Source organism: Microcaecilia unicolor, chromosome 3 (assembly GCF_901765095.1).
Source record: "Microcaecilia unicolor chromosome 3, aMicUni1.1, whole genome shotgun sequence".
Lineage (NCBI taxonomy): Eukaryota > Metazoa > Chordata > Amphibia > Gymnophiona > Siphonopidae > Microcaecilia > Microcaecilia unicolor.
Window position 1 is genome coordinate 175,040,098 of NC_044033.1, and position 23,834 is coordinate 175,063,931.

General features: G+C 42.6%; 1 protein-coding gene across 2 annotated transcripts in view; it reads right to left on the reverse strand.

The window, feature by feature from the left end:
* The window catches only part of PIP4K2C (phosphatidylinositol-5-phosphate 4-kinase type 2 gamma), a 63,085-nt gene that overhangs the window by 25,253 nt on the left and 13,998 nt on the right, over positions 1-23,834 (reverse strand). For both annotated transcript variants that reach the window (XM_030196611.1, XM_030196610.1), the window contains exons 3-5: positions 20,311-20,407; positions 14,325-14,471; positions 8,046-8,192 (exon numbers count right to left, since the gene is read on the reverse strand). In XM_030196611.1, the coding sequence (XP_030052471.1) occupies positions 8,046-8,192; positions 14,325-14,471; positions 20,311-20,407 (391 nt within the window). The remainder of the gene's footprint in view (positions 1-8,045; positions 8,193-14,324; positions 14,472-20,310; positions 20,408-23,834) is intronic.

Here is a 23,834-nt window from a genome sequence, read left to right on the forward strand (position 1 = left end):
TCGTTGGAAGAAAAGTACTGGGATCCTCTTCTGATTCCCATAAGTGCCCCTCTTCGGTGTCGGGAGAGCACCTCCCTAAGGGATGTCAGAGACCGACCCCCCCCCCTTGATATCGAGGATCCATATCCTCGAGAGCAGCGTCGAGAAACCGGCTCCTGTCTCGACTCTGGTGAAGCTTCCTCCACCAACATTGGGGGGGGGGGGGGGGGGGGTGCTGACCTGGGTGGCAGTTGACACTGGGGCAGCAAGCAGCACCAGCGGAAGCCACACAAGCATGGGTGTCTTTTCCCGAGATGGTCCATTTGCATCGGATCATCGGATACAGCGTTTGAAGCCACTGGGAGTCTTCTTAGACATGGAAGGAAAAATGGCTTCGGCTACATTAAAAGTCACTATGGTGCCTAAAAAGGGGAAGAAGGCACAAAAAAAAAAAAAAAAAAAAAAAAAGAGACCCAACCGAGCAGACCTAAGAACGGCCCATACCAAAAAAAGAAAAAAAACTTAGACACAGGCAAAAAACTAAAAGAAACTAAGGGATTTTTTTTTTAAACACGACAAAAGAAAATAAGAGCAGGTAGCAAAACCACCGCCAAAAGGCACTGAAAAACAGCTCTCTACCAGACGTGCAAGGAGCAAGCAAAAAAAGCTGCTGCTTCTCACATGGAGAAAATGAAATGTAACTGAACTGGCACGGTCACGCCGCAGGTGAGAAGGCACTCGTGCTCCAAAATGCTCTCGTTTTTTTCTATGGCAAATTGCTGAACCGGGCAACGCAGGATGGTGTCTATCCACTTGTGCGAATATTAGCCTGCTTGTCCTCAGAGAAAAACAGCACCTTCTTCTCACGCGGGAAAAAAAAAGAGAATCGAGACCGCGTTCGCATGACATACAGAAAGGCACTCGCGCATGAGCGGTGGAGCGAGGCTCATGCTCCACAAAAGCTCTCTTTTTAGCTTTGGAAACATTCCAGATCGGCGTCACCAACTCGTGAGAATATAGAAGCCTGTTTATCCTTAGAGAATAGACAATTACAGCAGTAAAAATATTCATACACTGCTTACCATGTCAACAGAATATGTAATAAAACATTTTAACAGACAGCATTGGGTGTAAGCACAGGTGGAATATACAGATAGAGTAACAGGAGTAAGAAAATAAGGGGACTAATTTAAGTAAGTTGCATATGAAATCAGAAAAGTGCTTGAAAATTATCTTAGCTAGGGTAGGAGTGGATAAACATGTCCTGTAGTATGTGCAGCTAGTGTCACTGAAGAGCCAAGCTTTCACATGCTTCCTGAAGTACAAATAGTCTTGTATTAAGCAAAGCCTTCCAGGGGGTGCATTCCAGAGTGTGGGGGCTATGCCAGATAAAGCTTGCTGGCAGGTATCACTATTGAGCATTGTTTTATGATATTCAATAAGTGGGTTGCTACAATCATATTTCATGTTTTTAAGTTTATTATAAACGCAAAAAATGCACCAAGAGCCTTGGGGAAAATCAAGAGTCCTTTATTACTAGACCCAACGCGCCTGCGTCAGGCGTCAACAGAAAATCAGTCTTATCTAAAATAATAAGCTGAAGCTCATAAATCAGCAAACCAAAGTTCTCAATAGAAATGAAAGTGTGCGGTCGCATTCCTTATCGTCAAATTGGCGCCTTTTCTACAGCTGTTTTGTGCAGTGAGCCTTACCATGATTTTCCTGCATAGATAATTTTGAAAAACAAGGCAGACTATCTGCAAACTCCAATGTGGAAACAAGCAAAGCAGATCAGTAGTAGGTACAGATAAATCTTTATTGTAAGGTATCAGCCTAATAGAACGCCCAACACAGGCCATGTTTCACCCAAAGGGGCTGTGTCAGAGGCTATGATGATCTTCATCACCAAACGGCTTAAATAGTGTACTCTAGTTTCCACCATATACAATTGATACTGAAGTGTGTGGTAACACGCTGCCATCTTCTGGAGAGCGAATCAACTTTTGAATAAGTAATTGTGCTGTTTTGGCCATCAATTGTATATGGTGGAAAAAGAGTACACACCATTTAAGCCATTTGGTGATGAAGATCACAGTATAGCCCCAAATAGGAACAGCCTTTGTTTTTTGTACTAATAAGAGGTTTATGCAAACATGAAATGAGAACAGGGTTTGTAAAACGAAATAACATGCTTTGTACAACCATGACAACATTTTGACTTGTATTGATATTTATTTTGCATGCTTATAATTTAACATGCTATATTTGTCCATATGTATTACCATGATAACATTCTGATTTGCATTGCTATTCACTCTGGCACGCTTGTTATTCATAATCTACATAGGTCATATTCCAAAGTGTTTTCTCTCAAAGTTATGCTATGCTGCAACACTTCTTTTAATAACACTGGTTTCTCCATCACTGATCAGAGGTTTTGCACCCTTTTCACTCTTTCTGGTCCACATTTTATTTCTGTTGTCTTTTTCTTCCTCCCCCATTTTCACACTATATGGTTTAGATTTAATATATGCACGACGTCATTCGTTTACTACGTCACTTCACGACGCACCAATTGTAGGGTTTATATACCTGTGATGCACTGCTCATTTGGCGGTTTTCTAACCGACAGCATTCTGGCACAAATTTGGTGATCACTTTAATTTCGGGTAAGTACTTTTCAATAGTGATCATATCCTCAATATTATCTATCGGCACGTTTTGCAGGAACATCTAGTAACCTTGCCTTAATCATGAATGATGTATTAAAACAGCAGTATGGAATTTTTTTTACTGAGGCACTACTAGCATTGCAGGCTGGAAGTTTGCATGCTTTTCTTTAAGTTCTGTTTTCTGATTTTGTTTGCCATATATATATATTTTTTATAGCCCTAAGCAGAGGGTTTCAATATATCATCAACGACGACACCTAGATCCCTTTCCCGGTCGGTGACTCCTAACGTGGAACCTTGCAATACATAGCTATAATTCGGGTTCCTCTTTCCCACATGCATCACTTTGCACTTGCTCACATTAAACGTCATCTGCCATTTAGACACCCAGTCTCCCAGTCTCGTATGGTCCTCTTGTAAATTTTCACAAACCTCTTGCAATTTAACAATTTTGAATAATTTTGTGTTGTCAGCAAATTTAATTACCTCACTAGTTACTCCCATCTCTAGATCATTCATAAATATGTTAAAAAGCAGCGGTCCCAGTACAGACCCCTGGGGAACCCCACTATCTACCCTTCTCCATTGAGAATACTGACCGTTTAACCCTTGTTTTCTTTTTTAAATTATATTTTTATTAAAGGTTTTGTCATACAGAGAATACAAAAGTAAACACAAAATCAAACAAAACCCCCAGTTTTTAATCCACAATAAGACACCACCTCCTATCCCATGACTCTCCAATTTTCTCTGGAGACTTTAATGACGTAGTTTATCAAACGCCTTTTGAAAATCCAGACGTTTTAAATTGTTTTTTCCTTTTTTTTTCCTTAGTGTGCACAAGATTTGTTCAGTGATGCTTAACGCAGCCCACTGAAATAATAAACTTTGTTGAATTGATTTATATTGGACAGATTCAAGCCAAGTAATGCATTATTTTATTTCCTGAGATTAGATTGCCATATATCTTATTTTATTTATATGCTTTATTGTGCGGTTTTATTGTTGAGGAATGTACTTTTCTTTCCTTACTCTCCTTACTGAAGGCTCATCTCTTTGACAAGGCATACCACAATGATCCATAATAAGAACTGTAACGCATTACCACTTACTTGATACTTTGAAGGTATTCTCTTTATACCTGATCGTCTAATTTTATTATGTCACCTATATTCTATATTTAATACCAATTGAATATTTTCCCTTTTTACCTGATAGTTCATTTTTTATTATGTTACCCATGTTCTCTATGTAATACCAATTGTATCTTTTATTCTGGAATGGCAACAGCCAATGCGGAAAATTGTAAGCCACATTGAGCCTGCAAATAGGTGGGAAAATGTGGGATACAAATGCAACAATAAATAAATATATATGTTTTTCCCACTCCATTAGGAGTCTTATATGCGTTTAAGAACCTGTTTTTTAACATTGTTCTTCTCTTACGTTCTTGACATATGACATAGGTAAGACTGACACGATTATCTTCTCATTTTTTTGATAGATAACATACATAGGCTCGGTTCTCTTCACATTATATTTGGAAATGTTTTCATACCTACTGGTGATTACTGTGCTGTCCTTTCCACACTATATTGGTATATTCCTTTTTTATGCTTTTTGTGTAGCTCACATCTGCACTGACTGACACTCTAATTGGACCTCCACCCATTTACATATCACTGGGATTTATTTATATTGCTTTACTGTACTTTTTATGTATGTGATCTTTTATTAACATTTTATAATTTATTTTTATATTTTAATATTCACGTTTTATTTCTCAATAGACCCCTGAGGTCCGTGTTGGGTCTTGCAGAAATAAAGGAGAAGTGCTGGACCATGAAGAGGGGGAAGAAGGGAAGAAATAAGGGACAGGACGATGGTGGGGGCAGAGTGGAAGGGGCAGGGAGATGTCAGACGGGAGAAAGAGGGATCAGAAGGGTGCTAGACACTAGGAATGGTGGAAACTATGTGGAAAGGCTGAGAGGTAGGATGGGTAGCAAGAAAATGAATGAGAGGATAGTGATTACAGAGAGTAGAAATATGGTAATGGTGAGTAAATTGAAGATGTAAGAGAATGAAAAGCTGGGAAATATGGGGAATAGGAATGCTAGTAGGTGAAAGAAGGAAATGGAACTTTGACAGGTATCTGAAAAAAAAGGGAGGAAAGTTAAAATGGAAAGATCAGTATGTCAAAGGCATATGTAGTGAGGAAATGGAACAAGAGGGGAAAAAAAGACAAAGACAGCAGCTGACTGAAGGAGAATTAGCAGAAGATACGGGAAAGGGGAAAGAGAAACTGGAAACATGAATAATAAAATGTCCAGACAACAAAAGGTAGAAAAAGAATTTTATTTTGAACGTTTTAAATAAAATATGCTAGCTTCAGAAAATGTGCACAGCAGATGTCTTTTTACTGTGTTCAATAGAAAAGGAAAACCATTTCCATTTTTATTTCTTCAGTGTTGTAGTACATGCTAAGGTTACTAGTTCAATTGTTGTCTATATATTTTTATTTCTAATTTGTGATCCCCTGTTTTGTATTTGGTGAAGATCAATTGGTGTGATTATAATGGCAGAAGGGGAGATTAGCGGGGAGGTAGAGAGGAGAGGGAATTGGTGGGGGAAGAATTTTTTTATTTTCTGCCCTGGGCCCTATCATGGTTAACACCAGTCCTGACCCTGCTGTTAGCTGGTGAGGATCCCCAAGTCCTGTCAGAACTCCCTTCTACTAAGCTTGGCAGACAAGGTAACATCCTTGAGCCACCGATAACTAAACATGAACAGGGTGCTGGCATCGGTGGCTCAAGGAGTTACTGTTGCCTGCCGAGCTTTGTAAAGGGAGTTCTGGCCATCTTTGGAGAAAAACGTCAGCTGACAGAGCCTGGGGATCCTCACCAGCTAAAGTATTTATATTTTGAGTTGGGAGGTGCTGGGGGGCAGAGAGAAAACCTTGTACCCACCCACTTTGGGCTCAGGCACAACCAAAATTGGCTGTCTTGGCTAATCAAATTTGCAAATGACACAAAATTATTCAAAGTTGTTAAACTGCATATGGTTGTGAGAAATTGCAGAAGTATCTTGCAAGAGTGGAAGACTGGGCATCCAAACAGCAGAATAAAGATACACATAGGGAAGAATAATCCTAATTAAAGTAATAAAATGTTAGGTTCTACATTAGAGGTTGACACACAAGAAAAGAATCTAGGCATCATTGTGGACAAACTGAAGTCTTCTCAGTGTGCGGTGGAAGCCAATAAATGCAAACAGAACATTAGGAATTATTAGGAACACAGGAATTATGCTTTTTTTGTTTTTGTTATCTATTGCTACATGGTGCAATCACACCATAAGTACTATGTACAATTCTGGTTACTGCATCTGAAAAATGTAAGAACTTGATTTTCCTGCTAATCCATTTGGCTCTGGAGCCTAACAGAACTTCAAGCTTATATAGTATTCATAACCTCTAAGCTGAAAAAACAACTGCTGTGATTTAGAATTTTAAAAATCCAGTGTTACTCAACTTATCTAATTCATACATTCCGTGAAATGAGGTGGTAAGATCCTTAATACCAGAAACTGGCCAGTTCTAACATATATTCAGTTAATCATCCTATTTATGGCCAACATGCATCTTTTAAGCATCAGTTTTCTACTCATTTTATTTCCACTCACAAAACACATTTGCTTGACTTTCATCAGAAAAAGATCCATCACACTGGCAATGGCCATCTGCAGTTGCTCCCTTGCTGAAGTTAATATCTTTAAATATTTTCTTTACATCTGAAGTTTTATGTAATATTTTGAACTCTCTAGTTTGGTGATGGGAGTTCACAAATTTCTTTTCTTTGCTGCTCTCAATCAATTTCTCTCCAAGTATCCTCCCCCCACATTTTCAGTGTAAAAGAAGGTATCAAGTTAAATTATTCAGTCACAGAGAGCAGTCCTGTTACGGAAAGCACAGTGATGAGTGTCCCATGACAGTATGAAATCATAGGAGGGAAAAAATGAGTATCCAAGCAGGTCTGCCAGTATCCTCCTGCTCATCCAGCTAGGGATGCCATTTAATTCAGTGGTAGGACTTTAGTTTGGAAACCTGGAAAAAGTTTAACCTGATATCCCCCACTCCCCACAATTGGGGGGAAAAAAAAAACCCACAGTACTGCAGTGTCAAAGCAAGACAGGGCACTCTCCTTGTACAAAGTAACTTTCTGGTTTCCTACCATAGCAAGATAGAAATCAAAAATACAGGTTGAAGTTTGCTTTAAAACTAATCAAATGCAACAAAAGATTACTTTGGTGGTCTATTTCTGACAGGCTAATTACACACTCAGAAATACACAAGTGTTATTTCCAACAGTGGCCAATCCAGGTCTTAAGTAACTGGCAGAATAAGAAAAAGTAGCAAGATTCCATGCTACTTAACCTTAGGAATAAGGCAGTGGCTTTGCTCAGGTGTATCTTAATTTACAGACTTTTCCTCCAAGAATTTGTTCAAACTGTTTTTTTAACCCAGCTACATTAACTGCTTTTACCACTTGCTCCGGTGATGAATTCCAGAGCTTAACTGTAAGATGAGTGAAAAAAAATCATTTATTCTGTATTTAAAATGTACTATTAGGTAACTTCACAGCGGGCCCTAGTCTTTGTACCTTCTGAAAAAGGGTAAAAGAATAGATTCACATTTACCCATTCCACTCCATTCAGGATTGCATGCACTATCATATCTGCCTTTTCCAAACTAAAGAGCCCTAACCTCTTTAGCCTTAATCATTTAAATTAGTTGTTTCTCTGTATTTTTTTTATTTACGGAGCCACTGTATATCTCTGAGATGCAGTCACCAGAACTGCACACAAAATACTCAAGCTGTGGTCTCATCATGAATCAATACAGAGGCATTTTGGTTTTCTTCTCTATTTCTTTGCATTTTGCTTGCATAAGTAAGTCACTTAACCAGTAGTACTGAAACCTTGACTGGGAGTGCTTGAAAGGCAGTAGAGATTCATACATTTCCTGCTTCTATGAGATGGCACACAAATATGGGGAGGGAGGTGGAACCTTTGGTTTGCTCTTGTTTGAGAATAAAACTATGCTCACCATAAAACAGATGCATCATCCTTATATTTCCGGGTGTCAGAAGATGCTAAATGTGGCTTCAAATTACAGCATGTCTAGCAACTGACAAAAGGCAAAACCTATTCTTGCAGAAATAGCTACCTTATCTCAGGGAGCACACTTTCAAATTGCTAGAGAAATGCTGCTATGCATCACTAGGACTGCCTGCCTTCAAATGACTAGAAAAAGATGGTTATAAAAAATGGAAGTAAAAAGAAAAGGGACACTGTCTCCTAACATGCAATAGTTTTGCCTGTACTCTGAACACTCACCTTCAGATCATACTTCCTATGTACTGCCAGTCGATGGCTGAAAAGGTTTCTCATCACCAACATGTAGTTATCCTCACTGTCCACACTGAGGCGATACATGGCCAGGAACTGGGGAAGGAGTGTGTTTCCATGGCATTTCACTATGTACTATCCCACATATACACACACACAAAAAAAACACACACACATAAGCCTTGTCTTTATAAAATTAAACAGACTTAAAATACTGGTAGCACAGGAACCTTACACTTTGAAAAATCAGAGTTTAATCACCTAGTGCATTAAACTGTCGTTCCTTATCCCACAGACCAATCCAGACACTCGGGTTTGCGCTGTCCCTCAAGCAGGTGGAGCACACCTGTTAAAGGTTATTCTCCATGAACAGCAGGATCCAACTGCCAAAAATGTGGGCGATGCCACCAGACGACACCAATGTGGTCCTTTGTCCTATAGCTCAGAACCTGAGCATGCTCCCCCAATCCCACCTGGGCACAACATTCATCAATTGTCAGTTTATTTCCAAGCGCGCTTCAACCCAGGGAAGAGTAAGTGGAATTGTGTGGCTGTTGGATCCTGTTGCTCACAAAGAACACCTGGTACATTTGTGCAACATTGCGTTCGCCATTGACAGGCACAGTGGTGTACTGAGGGCGGAGCGGTGGGGGCGGGCTGCCCCGGATGCACGTCGTGAAGGGGTGCTGCCATGGATGTCCTCCCCCCCCCCCCCCGGTGCGGTGCTGCATGGGTGTCCTGTCCCCTCGCCCCCCCCCCCCCCCCCGACCAGTGCGGTATCACTCTCCCCCACGCCCACCCCACTCTGCAGGTCTTTAACTTAGAGGCTTCCGGCAGCATCAGCAATGTAAGCGCTGCCTTCGACCAGCCCTGGAAGCCTTCTCTGTACAGCTCCTGCCTACGCGGTGATCTTTTTGTTGGACTAATTGTAATACATTTTTGACTAACTTTCAGAGATCAAAACCTCCATCCTTAGGTCAGGACAGCACCATAACAGCAGTATACTGTACTGACCTGAGGAAGGAGGTTTTGGCCTCTGAAAGCTAACGGAAAAATGTATTAGTCCAATAAAATGGTAATCATCTTATTTTCTATTTTTTGTTTTATTTCTATTTGTTAATTTGTAAAGTGGTGATTGGTAGTTGTCAGTTTTTCAAATTTACATCTGCTATCTTTATATTTTGCACAGTACTAGGGGACATGCATCACTGTTTCTGTGGTGTTGCACTGTATGCGGAATCTGGCTTCTTGGGGGTTCAGTTTAATTTTAGTTTGTGGTTATTCATTCCATACTTGGTGAGGATGTATCTGTGTTCTATGTTTGTGAAAAAGACATGGGTTTCTGTTGGTAGGATCATTTTTACTAATGTCTTGTTTAGTTTTACAATGGGTGTATTGATGTTCTAGTGCTCACTGCAATGTTTAAGATGCTGCCTTTCCTAGGTACACCCTTGTTTATTTGTTGCATTTGTATCCCACATTTTCCCACCTATTTGCAGGCTCTCGTATGAGGAAGTTTAGGCCTCTTCAGCTTGGAAAAGAGATGGATGAGGTGAGATATGATCAAGGTCTACAAAATCCTGAGTGGTGTAGAACGTGTAGAAGTAAACAGATTTTTTACTCATTCCAAAAGTACAAGAACCAGGAGACACAGTTATACGGAAATACTTTTAAAAGAAATAGGAGAAAATATTTTTTCACTCAACGAATAGTTAAGTTCTGGAACAGCGGTTAGCATGTCTGGGTTTAAAAAAAGGTTTGGACAAGTTCCTGGAGAAAAAAAGTCCATAGTCTGCTATTGAGACAGACATGGGGAAGCAACTGCTTGCTCTGGGATTTTTAGCATGGAATGCTGCTACAATTTGGGTTTCTCCCAGGTACTTGTGACCTGGCTTGGCTGCAGTTGGAAACAGGCTACTGGGCTAGATAGACCATTGGTCTGACCCAGTATGGCTACTCATGTTCTTATGTAGACTGCTTTGTATAACAATGAGTTACATAATCGGTTATTCACGTAGACAAGGTTTGTTTCTTTACTGGTAATCCTTTGTTTGTTGGGGTTACAAGAGAAATAGTTGTAAAGGGCAAGTTGGAAAAACAGTCCTTTGAAGAGAAATATGCGAAGCTTTTGCAATCCAAAGTATGGCGAGATTTTTGATAATCTCTTCTATGAGGGAAAGGCTGAAAAGCAGGTGTTATAGACTGATTTATGTGGAAGTGTGACACTTTTGGGAGAAACTTGGGATGAGTGCAGAGTACTACTCTGTCATGACGCAATTCTATCATGGCAGAGTAGCAATTCTAAGTAAGGTGCTTAGTGGACCAGTGCTTACAATTTACCACCTCTTGCTGATGTAATTGCTACAAAGAATTAATACGTTCCAAGAGAGAAATTTGAGATCCGCTGTATCCAATGGTTCAAATGAAGCATTTGATAGAAGTAGAACAATAGTGAGGTCCCACTGAAGGTGGCAAGTTGATTGGGGGGGATTAAGGTTCTGCTGGCCTTTCATGAACCTGATGAGATGTTTTGTAATTGGCAGGTAATTGATTTGGTCACGTAAAGATGCTATTGCATTAACATGAACTCACAAAGTTGATGTACCAAGACCTAAATTAGAAAGAGTAAGGAAGGTATCATAATAAGGTTTCCACTGTGTAGGAAAAGTATTTGGAGCATACGAAGAGCACCACTGTATAAAATAATTCCACTTCAGGGCATATGATTTTCTTGTAGGGTCCTTCCTGGAGGCTAAAAGAATACTTTTAATAGAGTTTGGAAGGCCCAAAGACTAGTAAACCCTCCTTTCAAAATCCATGCTGATGTCACCAGGCATGGAGGTTTGGGAGGTGAGGAATTAGAAGTAGACCCAGATGTGGCTTCTGGCTGAACTTAACCCATACAGGGAACCAAATCAGTCTTGGCCAGTGTGATGCAATCAAAACCAGAGGAGCAGAATCTTGAAGTATCTTTTATGTGCCTTCTAAATAAGCAGTACTCGAGGAAACACATATTGAAGGCCTTTCACCCATGAAATGGCTAAAGCATCTGACGTGACACTTGACTGTTGGTTTGAAAGTAGAATTGGTAAAATTTTGCATTGGACCCTGCTAAAATATACTGATTTGACGTGTCCCCCATCATGAAACATCTTGGCAGATCTTTTGGTAGAGACCACTCATGTGGTTGACGCTGTTGACAGGATGTTTTGATGGATAGTGTTCAACATTCCTACTAAGGTCCATATGTCTAGGGCTTCCTGACAAAATGTATGACTCGGTCTCTCCTTGCTTGTTTATGTCTGGACTTGGTTTTCAGTTTAGACTTGGACTATACGATCTGTAATCTGAGTGGCGAATGCTTGCATTCTTAACACACAATTCTGAGCTCCAGTTGATCTATGTGAAGAGATTACTCTTCCAATGTCCACAGACCTTGGGTTCGTTTGCCCTGCAGATGTGCAATCTCTGGCCGTCTGGTGGAAAATTCCATTTTCTTTGTCAGTCATACTAAAAAAAAAAAAAAAAGATGCAACCTAGAGGGAATGTATGGCTTTCTAAAATATTTTAAGGGTGTTAACACACCTGAGGAGTCCCAGTCACTCCTTTCCTCCCTGACCATCCCTTTGCTTATGAAATTGGCTTTTTAGGACCTTCTCTTTGGAAGAAAACTGAGTGACCGAACTTTATGGCTGTTCAGAGAGTTTCAAGTTTAATATAGGCTTACTATCCTCCCACCCTTTGGAATACCTTCAGGGAAGCTTACAATATTTATTTATTTATTGAATTTGTATGTCACATTTTCCCACCTCAATGTGGCTTACAAATACATCATGAATAGTGGAAACGTTTAAGAAAAGAGAGAGAGTAGATGAGGTAGACAAAATTATTTCAGACATAACTATTAGGGTTGGGGAAGAACTACAATAATTGATAGGGAAGGGAAGGAGAGGGAGGGCTACAAGTATCTTCCAAGGTGGCTCCTGGGTTGCCTGCTACAGCTTAATACAGACTCATTTACATGCATCTTTGAAGAGGTGTGTTTTAAGGTCAGTTTTACAGTTTGACTAGCATTTGTTGCTATCAGGGCTTCTATGGTTTTTTATTTACCCACTGTGGTTTACTTGGGAGGGGGGGGGGGGGGGGGGGAGCGTGCAAAGGAAGATACTCTGGAAATGATTCGCTGTCAAACTAGCCTCTCTGCAGGGTCACTGGTGTAGTTCACTATGGCAGTGCTGAAGGACTGTCAGATGAGCAGCACTCTGGTTCCTCCAGCCAAGCACAGCCTGCAGTTAATGTGACTGCGTTGGTGGCAGACCCAATTTTGGTGGGAAATACCATTATGTTTGCGACACCTCAAGCATTTCTGACAGAAACGAGCCTCCTCAGTTGTCTTACTCCCCATTGGCTGCGGCAGATTCTTCTCTTGCAGGTAGATCACAGGATTTAGGCTTGCTCAAAATTTCTTGCCTAAATTTATTCTCTTGTATGGGCAGAGGTTTACCCTGAAAGTACTCCAACTATAAAAACTTGAAACTTAAGATAACTACAAGAAACACTGACTTAAGGGGTGATATTTGTTCAGCTAAGTTAATTTCAGAATTACAGGCCTTATCATGTAAAGAACATTTTTGGTCTTTAGCCAGGAAAAGTTCTGCTTAGTTCAGTTCCATCCTTCCTTCCCAAAGTGATGTCATCCTTCCACCCGAATCAGACTTTACCTATTTTTCAGGATCTTAGTGAGGGTAGTGCAGTTGTCTTGCACACACTGGATATGGGACACACGCTGAAGTTTCTGAAGCGTACCAAGACAGTAAGGAAATTAGATAAAGCTCTTTATTCTTTTTGGTGGAGCCTATAAAGGGGAAGCAGCATCAAAAGCAACAAATGCTCTATGGGTTAAAGAGGCTATTGCTCTATCCATGGTCATCCAGTTCTGGAGTTTTAAAAGCTCGATCAATCTGCTTCTTGGGCACAGCACTCCTTAGCTCCTCTTCATGAAATTTGCAAAGCATCAATCTGAAAATTTATGCATTCTTTTACATTATACAACTTCTCTTATATTCTAAAAAAAACACCATATGCAGATCCCAATCAAAGAGACCGGGCAAACACCAAGAATTACAATAATACAATAAAATCATTTAAGACAGCACATATTCTAGAACAGCAATGTATTCACCACCTTCTGTCTGAAACAAGTAGTTTTTTAACACTCTAATTTGGACAAGCAGAGAATTCCAGACAGTAGCCGCCTGGTATGAAAAGGCTGACAAGAGAAACAAACATATGCATTCCACTACTGTTGGGTATATGCATCTTATCTGACATGTATGCTAGAGTTCCATCATACATTACTTGAAAAACAAAAATCACTGAATTTGTGCTTCAATAGGTAACCAAAGAAGCTCCATAAGCAGCAGCATAATTGTCTCACTTATGAGCATGATATATTAAACAAGCCGCTGTATTTTGTACAGTTTGAAGTTTTAAAATAGGTATTATATATTTAGGGTGCCACATTTATATTATAATTTGAGGAAGCAAAAGGTCTGCATTACTAATTGAAATAATTCCTAATTTTCCTTAATAGCATAAATGATTTTTTTTAAAATCACAGAAATCACCTGTGCCTCCGTTGTTAAAGGTGCCCACAACTTGGGACGCAAGATCCTTAGATATGAATTGAACTTATATGTGTTTCCTATCCTACAGGAATTACATCATTCCAAATATCATTAGGTGTACCCATTATACTACAGACACCTGCTGGCAGGACAACACAAACCCAAGCGTTTGGACTGGTCTTGAAGGACACAAGGAAAGAAAAGTTAACAGGTAAGAACTAGTTTACCCTTAATGGTGACCTTTGAGCTAGGTTACTCCTATTATAAAATTTCTGAATTGACTTAAAAGAAATTAAAAAGGGCACGTTATGTACATGCTGAGAGCAGTAATCTAGTTTGCTTTACTCAATTTGCATGGAGGATACCCCTTCCCTAGTGTTTGGGGACACAACTTTATATTTAAAAATTAAGTTATTAAAATGGTGTTCTGCAGAACAATGTAGAAAAGTTGCCATTACAGATGTTTTACTTTTGAGCCAGTTTGTCTTACCATTTCCTCCCTTCATTTCAAAGGCATTGTACTTTGCCATTGCTTTTACATTACCACGATTAGAACATCTCAATCCCATTGTAACTTACATCTCTTTGCCCAGGTCTTTACCCAGCAAAGCTTTTTGTATCTGCAGAACAAGGATCTCACCTGGTGGTAGTGCGAGAGCAGACTGTGTACATCGGCGACATCCTCACTCGAAATCTCTTTAATAGCTAACGTCCTATCATAAGACAGTAGGAAGCGGCTGTCATGGGCCTCATTCTCACTGTATGGAGGACTGCGTGTCAGGGAGGCCTGCAAAGCACAATAGTCATGTACTGGTTTAAGGGTCAAGCACTCAAAACTGTCACAGTGGATGAGCTGTTAGTGCATGCCAGAGAGAAGGAAGGGGACACTGGGTTGGGGCCTGTCTCCTTATAGGACGTGGGTTTAGTTAACTGTTACAGCAAGCAGTAAAAATTTCTGATTCTGCTGGCAAAAGAGGTTTTGGAAGGAAGGACAGAGATATAGATGCTTTCTCCAAAAAACTGCTATTTTGCCCTTAGATGGGGGGGGGGGGGGGGGGGGAACACACACCTAGTATGAAAGCTCTAAAGTGAAGGCATTATACCCATATTTACCTTGTAGCATTTGTTATCTATGGTACCATTTGTGCATGGTTACGTGATTATCATCCAAAGAGCTTATAATATAAACTAAGCATATTGATGTTAAGTGACTTACTTATGCTTACGCAGAGCACAGGCCCAAGAGCCAGTCTCCTCATTATGAAATGAACAGCTCCCTTGGTGTAGCTGCACATATGCGCCTGAACTGTCCAATGAGCCAGAGTTGTAGAAAACTACAGAAAATGCAAATCACCATTATTAGCCAAAAGAAAAACTATACATTTTTCCTTTTTAAAAAGGCATGAAATTTAGCAAGTTGCATTTTCTGCAGCTTGAAGGACAAAAAATAAAATGCTATTTTTTGAGGTGGGGGGAGAGAGGTTGTTTGTTTATACTAAAACCATGGGCATAGTTTGGGTGGGGGGGGGGCACTGCCCCCCAAACAAGCTGCCATCTGAGTGGAAAGCCTCCAGACTGCCACCCCATTTTTCTGCCTGGCTTCCCTCCGAGTGGTGCAGCTGTAGCAGCATCTCTTTCTTTCTTTCTCTCCTTCCAGCACCGCAGCACCTGGTATCACTCCCCCTCTCACCTAGTCTTCCAATCCCCAGAGCTGCCAGCAGAGGGAGGAGCTGGACAGAAGGTGGAACATGAACACAGGGGAAGGATGGGGACAGAGGGCAGATAATGAATATGGGAGGGGAATAGGGACAGGAGGCAGAGGAGAAGTGCTGGACAAGACAGTAAGGGACACAGAAGGAATGATGGTGGCTATGGAGAGGAGAATGGTCAGCAGAAGATGGATGGAACTAGGGGTGTAGGGGGGAGGGAAAAGGAGCAGATGGATAGGACTAGAGGGTATGGGTAGGGTGAGGGGGAAAGAGCAGAAGATGGATAGGACTAGAGGGTATGGGTAGGGTGAGGAGGAAAGAGCAGAAGAGGGATGGACTAGGGGGTGAAGGAGGGAGAAAGACAGAACATGGATGCAACTAGGGGTGTGGGGGGAGCGAACAGAGCAGAAGATGAGTAGAACTTGGTGACTGAATGGGAGAATGTTGGGGAGCATAGCAGGGATGATAGATGAGATGGGAGTGGGAGATTCAAGGAGATAGTGATTACTTGGCAATTTTAAATATCAGTGAGGGTATATTGATGGGTTGGGAGAATGAGAGAAGGTGTTAAATGAGGGATAAGAAAAAAGGGTTTGACTGTGGTAAACGGCTGAGATATAATGCAAATGACCTGGAAGACTGGAGACAGGATGAGGCATTGAAAGGGGATGGGGCTGAAAAGACTGTGAAAGAGAGGCAATAGGACATGGAGTATAAGGTAAGAGATGGAAGAATGGCCTTGTAGGCAAGGGAAGGAAGGAAGGAGAGACAGGAATGGAGTTAGGACTGATAAAATGAAAGTTCAGCACCAGACAGACGTAAAAAAGGAAAGGAAGACAAGAGGAGAGAGAAGAAATGGAAAAGCCAACCTGGAAAAGAATTTAGAAGACTGACACATGGAAAGTGGAAGAAAGTGGAACCAGCCCAATCAGGAAAATAAAGTGCTCAGACAACAAAGGTAGAAAAGGTAGAAAAGGAAAGAAAAAATTTTTATTTAATACTTTTTAAGGATTGAGATGTGTCTGCTTTGTGAAATGTAATTTTTTTTTTTAGTTTTGCATTTTGCAGAGTATAGGAGAAAAAAACAACCCAATTTGTTTCTCTCTGACCAGTAGTGCCCTGCTTGTACAGTCTGGCTTTCTTGGGCAGAGTGGGGGGGGGGGGGGGGGGTCTCCATTTCAGTTTTTATCTGCATGGTTTTTTAATGGTCCCCTATATTGTTATTGGGTGAGGGTCTGTCCATATTTTACATGTGCAACTGAGGTGAAAGATTCTGATGGCATGTAGTGTCAGTGTCAGAATGTATAATAATCCAGCTTGTTCCAGTTTCCCAGTAGCAGGTATATCGGTGCTCTAGGGCCCAGTGTAATATTTATTGCACTGCTGGGCTCATTTTCGAAAGAGGAGGACATCCATCTTTCAACATAAATCAGAAGATGGACTTCCTTATCGGTATAATCAAAACCTGATTTTGGACGTCCCCAACTGTACTCCGTTGCAGGGATGGTCAAAGTTCAAGGGGGCGTGTCGGAGGCTTAGCGAAGGCAGGACTTGGGCATGCCTAACACCTGGATGTCCTTGACCCATAATAGAAAAAAAGAAGGACGTCCCTGATGAACACTTGGACGTTTTCAGCCGACCTGTTTTTATTACGACTAAGGCACAAAAAGGTGCCCAAACTGACCAGATGACCACCGGAGAGAATCGGGGATGACCTCCCATTACTCCCCGAGTGGTCACTAACCCCCTCCCACCCTCAAAAAACATCTTTCAAAATATGTCGTGCCAGCCTCTATGCCAGCCTCAAATGTCATACTCGGGTCTGTGACAGCAGTATGCAGGTCCCTGGAGCAGTTTTAGTGGGTGAGTGCACTTCACACAGGCGGACCCAGCACCATCCTCCCCCCCCCCCCCCCCCCCCACACCTATTAGATTTGTGGAAGAAACAGCGAGCCCTCCAAAACCCACTGTACCCACATCTAGGTGCCCCCCTTCACCCGTAAGGGCTATGGTAGTGGTGTACAGTTGTGGGTTCTGGGGGGCGTTTGGGGTGCTCAGCACACAAGGTAAGGGAGCTATGTACCTGGAAGCAATTTATTAAGTCCACTGCAGTGCCCCCTAGGGTACACGGTTGGTGTCCTGGCATGTCAGGGGGAGCAGTGCACTACAAATGCTGGCTCCTCCCACGACCAAATGGCTTGCATTTGATCGTTTCTGACATGGACGTCTTTGGTTTCGAAAATCGCTGAAAATCAGAAACGTCCATATCTAGGGGCGTCCATCTTTAAGGACGACCAAATTTAAGGCTTCGGGCATCCCCGACGGTATTTTCGAAATGAAAGATGGACGTCCATCTTGTTTCAAAAATACGGGTTTCCCCGCCCCTGGATCAGGATGTTTTGCAAGGACGTCCCTATCGAAACGTGGACGTCCCTTTGGAAAATGCCCCTCCAAGTGGGTTAGGTTTTGATATCTTTTTTGCAGGATTTTGTGTTATTTCATAAAGTGTCTGGCCCTATTTTAAAGCAGGCTCTGGGGCAAAGGCCCCTGCCAATCAAAATAAATATACATAACATGGCATGGCACTGAATATTTGGGAATAAAGCCGACAAAAATGCTCTAGTTCACTCTGCACCCACTGTCAAAAGAGGAAGGTTCCTGTGGATGCAGAAGACATGCTTGCATTTAACACTGTGACAATGCAGAGTCATGAGTCAGTATTTTTTTTTTTATAATAGAGCTCCAGGCAACATAATTTAACTCAGATTTTTGTTGATTATAACCAACGTTGGCAGGCAATTTTTTTTTGTATAGCTTGGGATATATATAAATTGTATTCTTTTTTTCTTGGGGCAACTGCCTAATTACTGTTTAATGTGAGGGAAGCTCCTCACCCTGCTTCCTGATTAGAGTTTTCAGGGGGCCCTCTCTTTTGGGTGCCTGGGGGAATGCCACCTCATCCAGCAGATTGTTTTGAGTTGCCCCTGGAGGTAAGTGCTGTCAGTGGAGGGGGGCCAAGAGGAAAAAAGTTATGCCTGGGAGGTAAGTGCTGCCTCTGGGAAAGAAGGGATAGAAAGAAAATACTGCTTCAGGTTGGGGTAGGGAGGAAAAGTGCTGCCTGTGGATGGCCCAAGGAAAAACGTTTTGCCTGTTTGGGGTGGGGTTGGGAGGAGGGGGGCTATGTTTTTCTATCCATGTGCATGCTATGGGGAAGTACTGGTAAGGAGGAAGGCAAGGAGAAAGTTGGGATTTGGAGAAGGAGAAAATGAGTGGGTGATGGTGTCAAGCCTAGGTAGGAGGAAAGGGAAAGTGCACTCTCCCCTTGTTAATTTATGTGAATGTGAGAGGAGACATAATGAGAGAAATTCTAATGAAGCTGGCTTATGAACAGTTAAATATATATGCTGGCTTCATATTCAGTGTTTTAGGCTTGTATGTGTGTTTTGAATAACCATAATGAATATGCATAAGATGCATGTATGCAAATGAATATGCTGTGTCATGCCCCACCCTTTGCCCCCTCCCCAAATGAAACAAACTACTCCCATGATTAAAACTGTTTGCTTTGAGACTTTAGCCATGAAACTAGCAAGCACAAAAATGGCATGCTATAACACAGCCAGACTCTCAACCCTACACAGGGGCCAAAATCAGTCTGCAAATGATTCTCCAAGCACAAACTCTTTGAGCAACTAGTCTCTTTTAGTAACCAAGCTTCATAAAGACTACAAAGAGAGCATTTAGACATCAATCAGAGACTTCAGAGGTCTCGAGTGTTTTGAGAGCAAAGAATTTTCAGCCACTGATAAAAATTTGGCACAGATATATGTCAGGCTTTTAGTACTCACATTTTAAAAAGGTAGCAAATAATTAGCAGCAGATATGGAAATACACACACATGTAAGGGGAAAGATTAGCAATATCACAGAGTATTTCAATTTGCAGAAAGTTGATCAGTTATTTTTATCTACATATTCTCTTTCTTGATTGGAAGTGAATAGGTATGTTCCTCTATGCATGTATATTTATACCTCATTTTTAAGGTTTTTGATACATATATATGTTTTTTATTTCAGTGTGTTATATATGAAATTCAAATGTTCGTTTATTGATTTGTATTTATGTTTATTTATAGACCCCTGACGCAGGCCTTTACGGCCGAAACACGATTCGTGTCGGGTCGTTGTTTTAACTGTTTTCCAATAAAGAACTTGTTTAAGAAGACACCACTTGAGAGAGGATTTTTTTGTATCCACTGTTTCCTTTGCTTCGTTGCTCTTCTGTGGAGAGAACACCTTCTGTGTGGGTTGCCACCATTACTACCAACACCTATTGAACCTGAGCCTATTGTTACTATATAGTACAGTATTATACTGATAAACGTATGCTCCAGCAGCAAAGAGCCACATTATAGGAATATCACAAAGGAAAACAAAATTGGCAGTACCCATGGCCAAAAGTGATTTGAATCTGTAACTAAACAGAAGTTTCAAAATTATGTTCTGGTTACGGATATTTCAAGCTCTTACATCTCTGTTTCACAAAATTTGTAATTTATGGCACTCGATAACTTCTTGGCCAAAGACTTAAAGACATCTATGCAAATGAACTGTAAAAAAAATATGCTACAATAAAGCGGGCAGCAGCATGGATCCACTAATTTTGTTCCTGATTTTCATTCAACTGGAAAAGTCTACAGATAGACTGAGGATAACCAGAACTAGCTCTGCTTGTCTACGTATAGACATATAGTAGCTCTACCCAGGAAGGTATTATCATTGCTAACAGACTATTCAGAGAAATAAAGGCATAAGGGTTGTTTCCTTGGAGTCTTCAATCTGGGATTGCAATTACTAATACCAACACTGCATCTTGAAAATGCAAATGAAACAGTGTGAAAGTTTCAAATCCATCTACCTGATAATCCAGGTCATCTATGCCGAAGCGTTCTCTGAGATTTCGGAAAACCTGTGGGCAGTACTCTTTGAACTTGAAGTGACTGGGCAGGTTCTCTCTGAAAGGTGGAAGGCAAAAAAGGAATAAGTTAAAAACGGCTCATTTCAAATAAAAAATTTTCCCCACAGAAAGAAATTCATGGTACTACTACCACCATCACTCATCTGTTTTCTAATTCACCACCCCCCCCCTCCACCAATACACATTAAATGTTTCATTCCTGATATGATGCTGTTATATACTGTGGCATTACTTTGTTTTATCTGCTGCAGCTCAACTGGTCCAAAATATAATTCTTCCTGACTTGGTGTGGCACAGGAAGACAGGTACAAGTAGTCATCAAGCTGCTCCCAAAAATATGACTGCTCCTAGCCAACACTGTACTTTAGACTATCAGCAGCAGACACTTGGTAAGACTTCTGAACATCCTTACCAAAGCAAGCACTTACCTGTAAGAGAGTCCTCCACAGACAGCAGGATAAAGCGAATGCTACATACCTGTAGAAGGTATTCTCCGAGGACAGCAGGCTGATTGTTCTCACTGATGGGTGACGTCCACGGCAGCCCCTCCAATCGGAAACTTCACTAGCAAAGTCCTTTGCTAGTCCTAGCGCGCCCATGCGCACCGCGCATGCGCGGCCGTCTTCCCGCCCGAACCGGCTCGTGTTCGTCAGTCCCGTATGTAGCAAGACAAAGACAAGGGAAGACACAACTCCAAAGGGGAGGCGGGCGGGTTTGTGAGAACAATCAGCCTGCTGTCCTCGGAGAATACCTTCTACAGGTATGTAGCATTCGCTTTCTCCGAGGACAAGCAGGCTGCTTGTTCTCACTGATGGGGTATCCCTAGCCCCCAGGCTCACTCAAAACAACAAACATGGTCAATTGGGCCTCGCAACGGCGAGGACATAACTGAGATTAACCTAACAATTTATCCAACTAACTGAGAGTGTAGCCTGGAACAGAATAAAACATGGGCCTAGGGGGGTGGAGTTGGATCCTAAACCCCGAACAGATTCTGAAGCACTGACTGCCCGAACCGACTGTCGCGTCGGGTATCCTGCTGCAGGCAGTAATGAGATGTGAATGTGTGGACAGATGACCACGTCGCAGCTTTGCAAATCTCTTCAATAGTGGCTGACTTCAAGTGGGCTACCGACGCTGCCATGGCTCTAACATTATGAGCCGTGACATGACCCTCAAGAGCCAGCCCAGCCTGGGCGTAAGTGAAGGAAACGCAATCTGCTAGCCAATTGGATATGGTGTGTTTCCCCACAGCCACTCCCCTCCTGTTGGGATCAAAAGAAACAAACAATTGGGCGGACTGTCTGTTGGGCTGTGTCCGCTCCAGATAGAAGGCCAATGCTCTCTTGCAGTCCAATGTGTGCAGTTGACGTTCAGCAGGGCAGGAATGAGGACGGGGAAAGAATGTTGGCAAGACAATTGACTGGTTCAGATGGAACTCCGACACAACCTTTGGCAACAACTTAGGGTGAGTGCTGAGGACTACTCTGTTATGATGAAATTTGGTGTAAGGGGCCTGGGCTACCAGGGCCTGAAGCTCACTGACTCTACGAGCTGAAGTAACTGCCACCAAGAAAATGACCTTCCAGGTCAAGTACTTCAGATGGCAGGAGTTCAGTGGCTCAAAAGGAGGTTTCATCAGCTGGGTGAGAACGACATTGAGATCCCATGACACTGTAGGAGGTTTGACGGGGGGCTTTGACAAAAGCAAACCTCTCATGAAGCGAACAACTAAAGGCTGTCCTGAGATCGGCTTACCTTCCACACGGTAATGGTATGCACTGATTGCACTAAGGTGAACCCTTACAGAGTTGGTCTTGAGACCAGACTCAGACAAGTGCAGACGGTAATCAAGCAGGGTCTGTGTAGGACAAGAGCGAGGATCTAGGGCCTTGCTGTCACACCAGACAGCAAACCTCCTCCATAGAAAGAAGTAACTCCTCTTAGTGGAGTCTTTCCTGGAAGCAAGCAAGATGCGGGAGACACCCTCTGACAGACCCAAAGAGGCAAAGTCTACGCTCTCAACATCCAGGCCGTGAGAGCCAGAGACTGGAGGTTGAGATGCAGAAGCGCCCCTTCGTCCTGTGTGATGAGGGTCGGAAAACACTCCAATCTCCACGGTTCTTCGGAGGACAACTCCAGAAGAGGGAACCAGATCTGACGCGGCCAAAAAGGAGCAATCAGAATCATGGTGCCTCGGTCTTGCTTGAGTTTCAACAAAGTCTTCCCCACCAGAGGTATGGGAGGATAAGCATACAGCAGACCCTCCCCCCAGTCCAGGAGGAAGGCATCCGATGCCAGTCTGCCGTGGGCCTGAAGCCTGGAACAGAACTGAGGGACTTTGTGGTTGGCTCGAGATGCGAAGAGATCTACCAAGGGGGTGCCCCACACCTGGAAGATCCGGCGCACTACTCGGGAATTGAGCGACCACTCGTGAGGTTGCATAATCCTGCTCAGTCTGTCGGCCAGACTGTTGTTTACGCCTGCCAGATATGTGGCTTGGAGCACCATGCCATGACGGCGAGCCCAGAGCCACATGCTGACGGCTTCCTGACACAGGGGGCGAGATCCGGTGCCCCCCTGCTTGTTGATGTAATACATGGCAACCTGGTTGTCTGTCTGAATTTGGATAATTTGGTGGGACAGCCGATCTCTGAAAGCCTTCAGAGCGTTCCAGACCGCTCGTAACTCCAGAAGATTGATCTGCGGATCGCGTTCCTGGAGGGACCAGCTTCCTTGGGTGTGAAGCCCATCGACATGAGCTCCCCACCCCAGGAGAGACACATCCGTAGTCAGCACTTTTTGTGGCTGAGGAATTTGGAAAGGACGTCCCAGAGTCAAATTGGACCAAATCGTCCACCAATACAGGGATTTGAGAAAACTCGTGGACAGGTGGATCACGTCTTCTAGATCCCCAGCAGCCTGAAACCACTGGGAAGCTAGGGTCCATTGAGCAGATCTCATGTGAAGGCGGGCCATGGGAGTCACATGAACTGTGGAGGCCATATGGCCCAGCAATCTCAACATCTGCCGAGCTGTGATCTGCTGGGACGCTCGCACCCGCGAGACGAGGGACAACAAGTTCTTGGCTCTCACCTCTGGGAGATAGGCACGAGCCGTCCGAGAATCCAGCAGAGCTCCTATGAATTTGAGTCTCTGTACTGGGAGAAGATGGGACTTTGGATAATTTATCATAAACCCCAGTAGCTCCAGGAGGCGAATAGTCATCTGCATGGACTGTAGAGCTCCTGCCTCGGATGTGTTCTTCACCAGCCAATCGTCGAGATATAGGAACACGTTTACCCCCAGCCTGCGAAGTGCCGCTGCTACTACAGCCAAGCACTTCGTGAACACTCTGGGCGCAGAGGCGAGCCCAAAGGGTAGCACACAGTACTGGAAGTGACGTGTGCCCAGCTGAAATCGCAGATACTGTCTGTGAGCTGGCAGTATCGGGATGTGCGTGT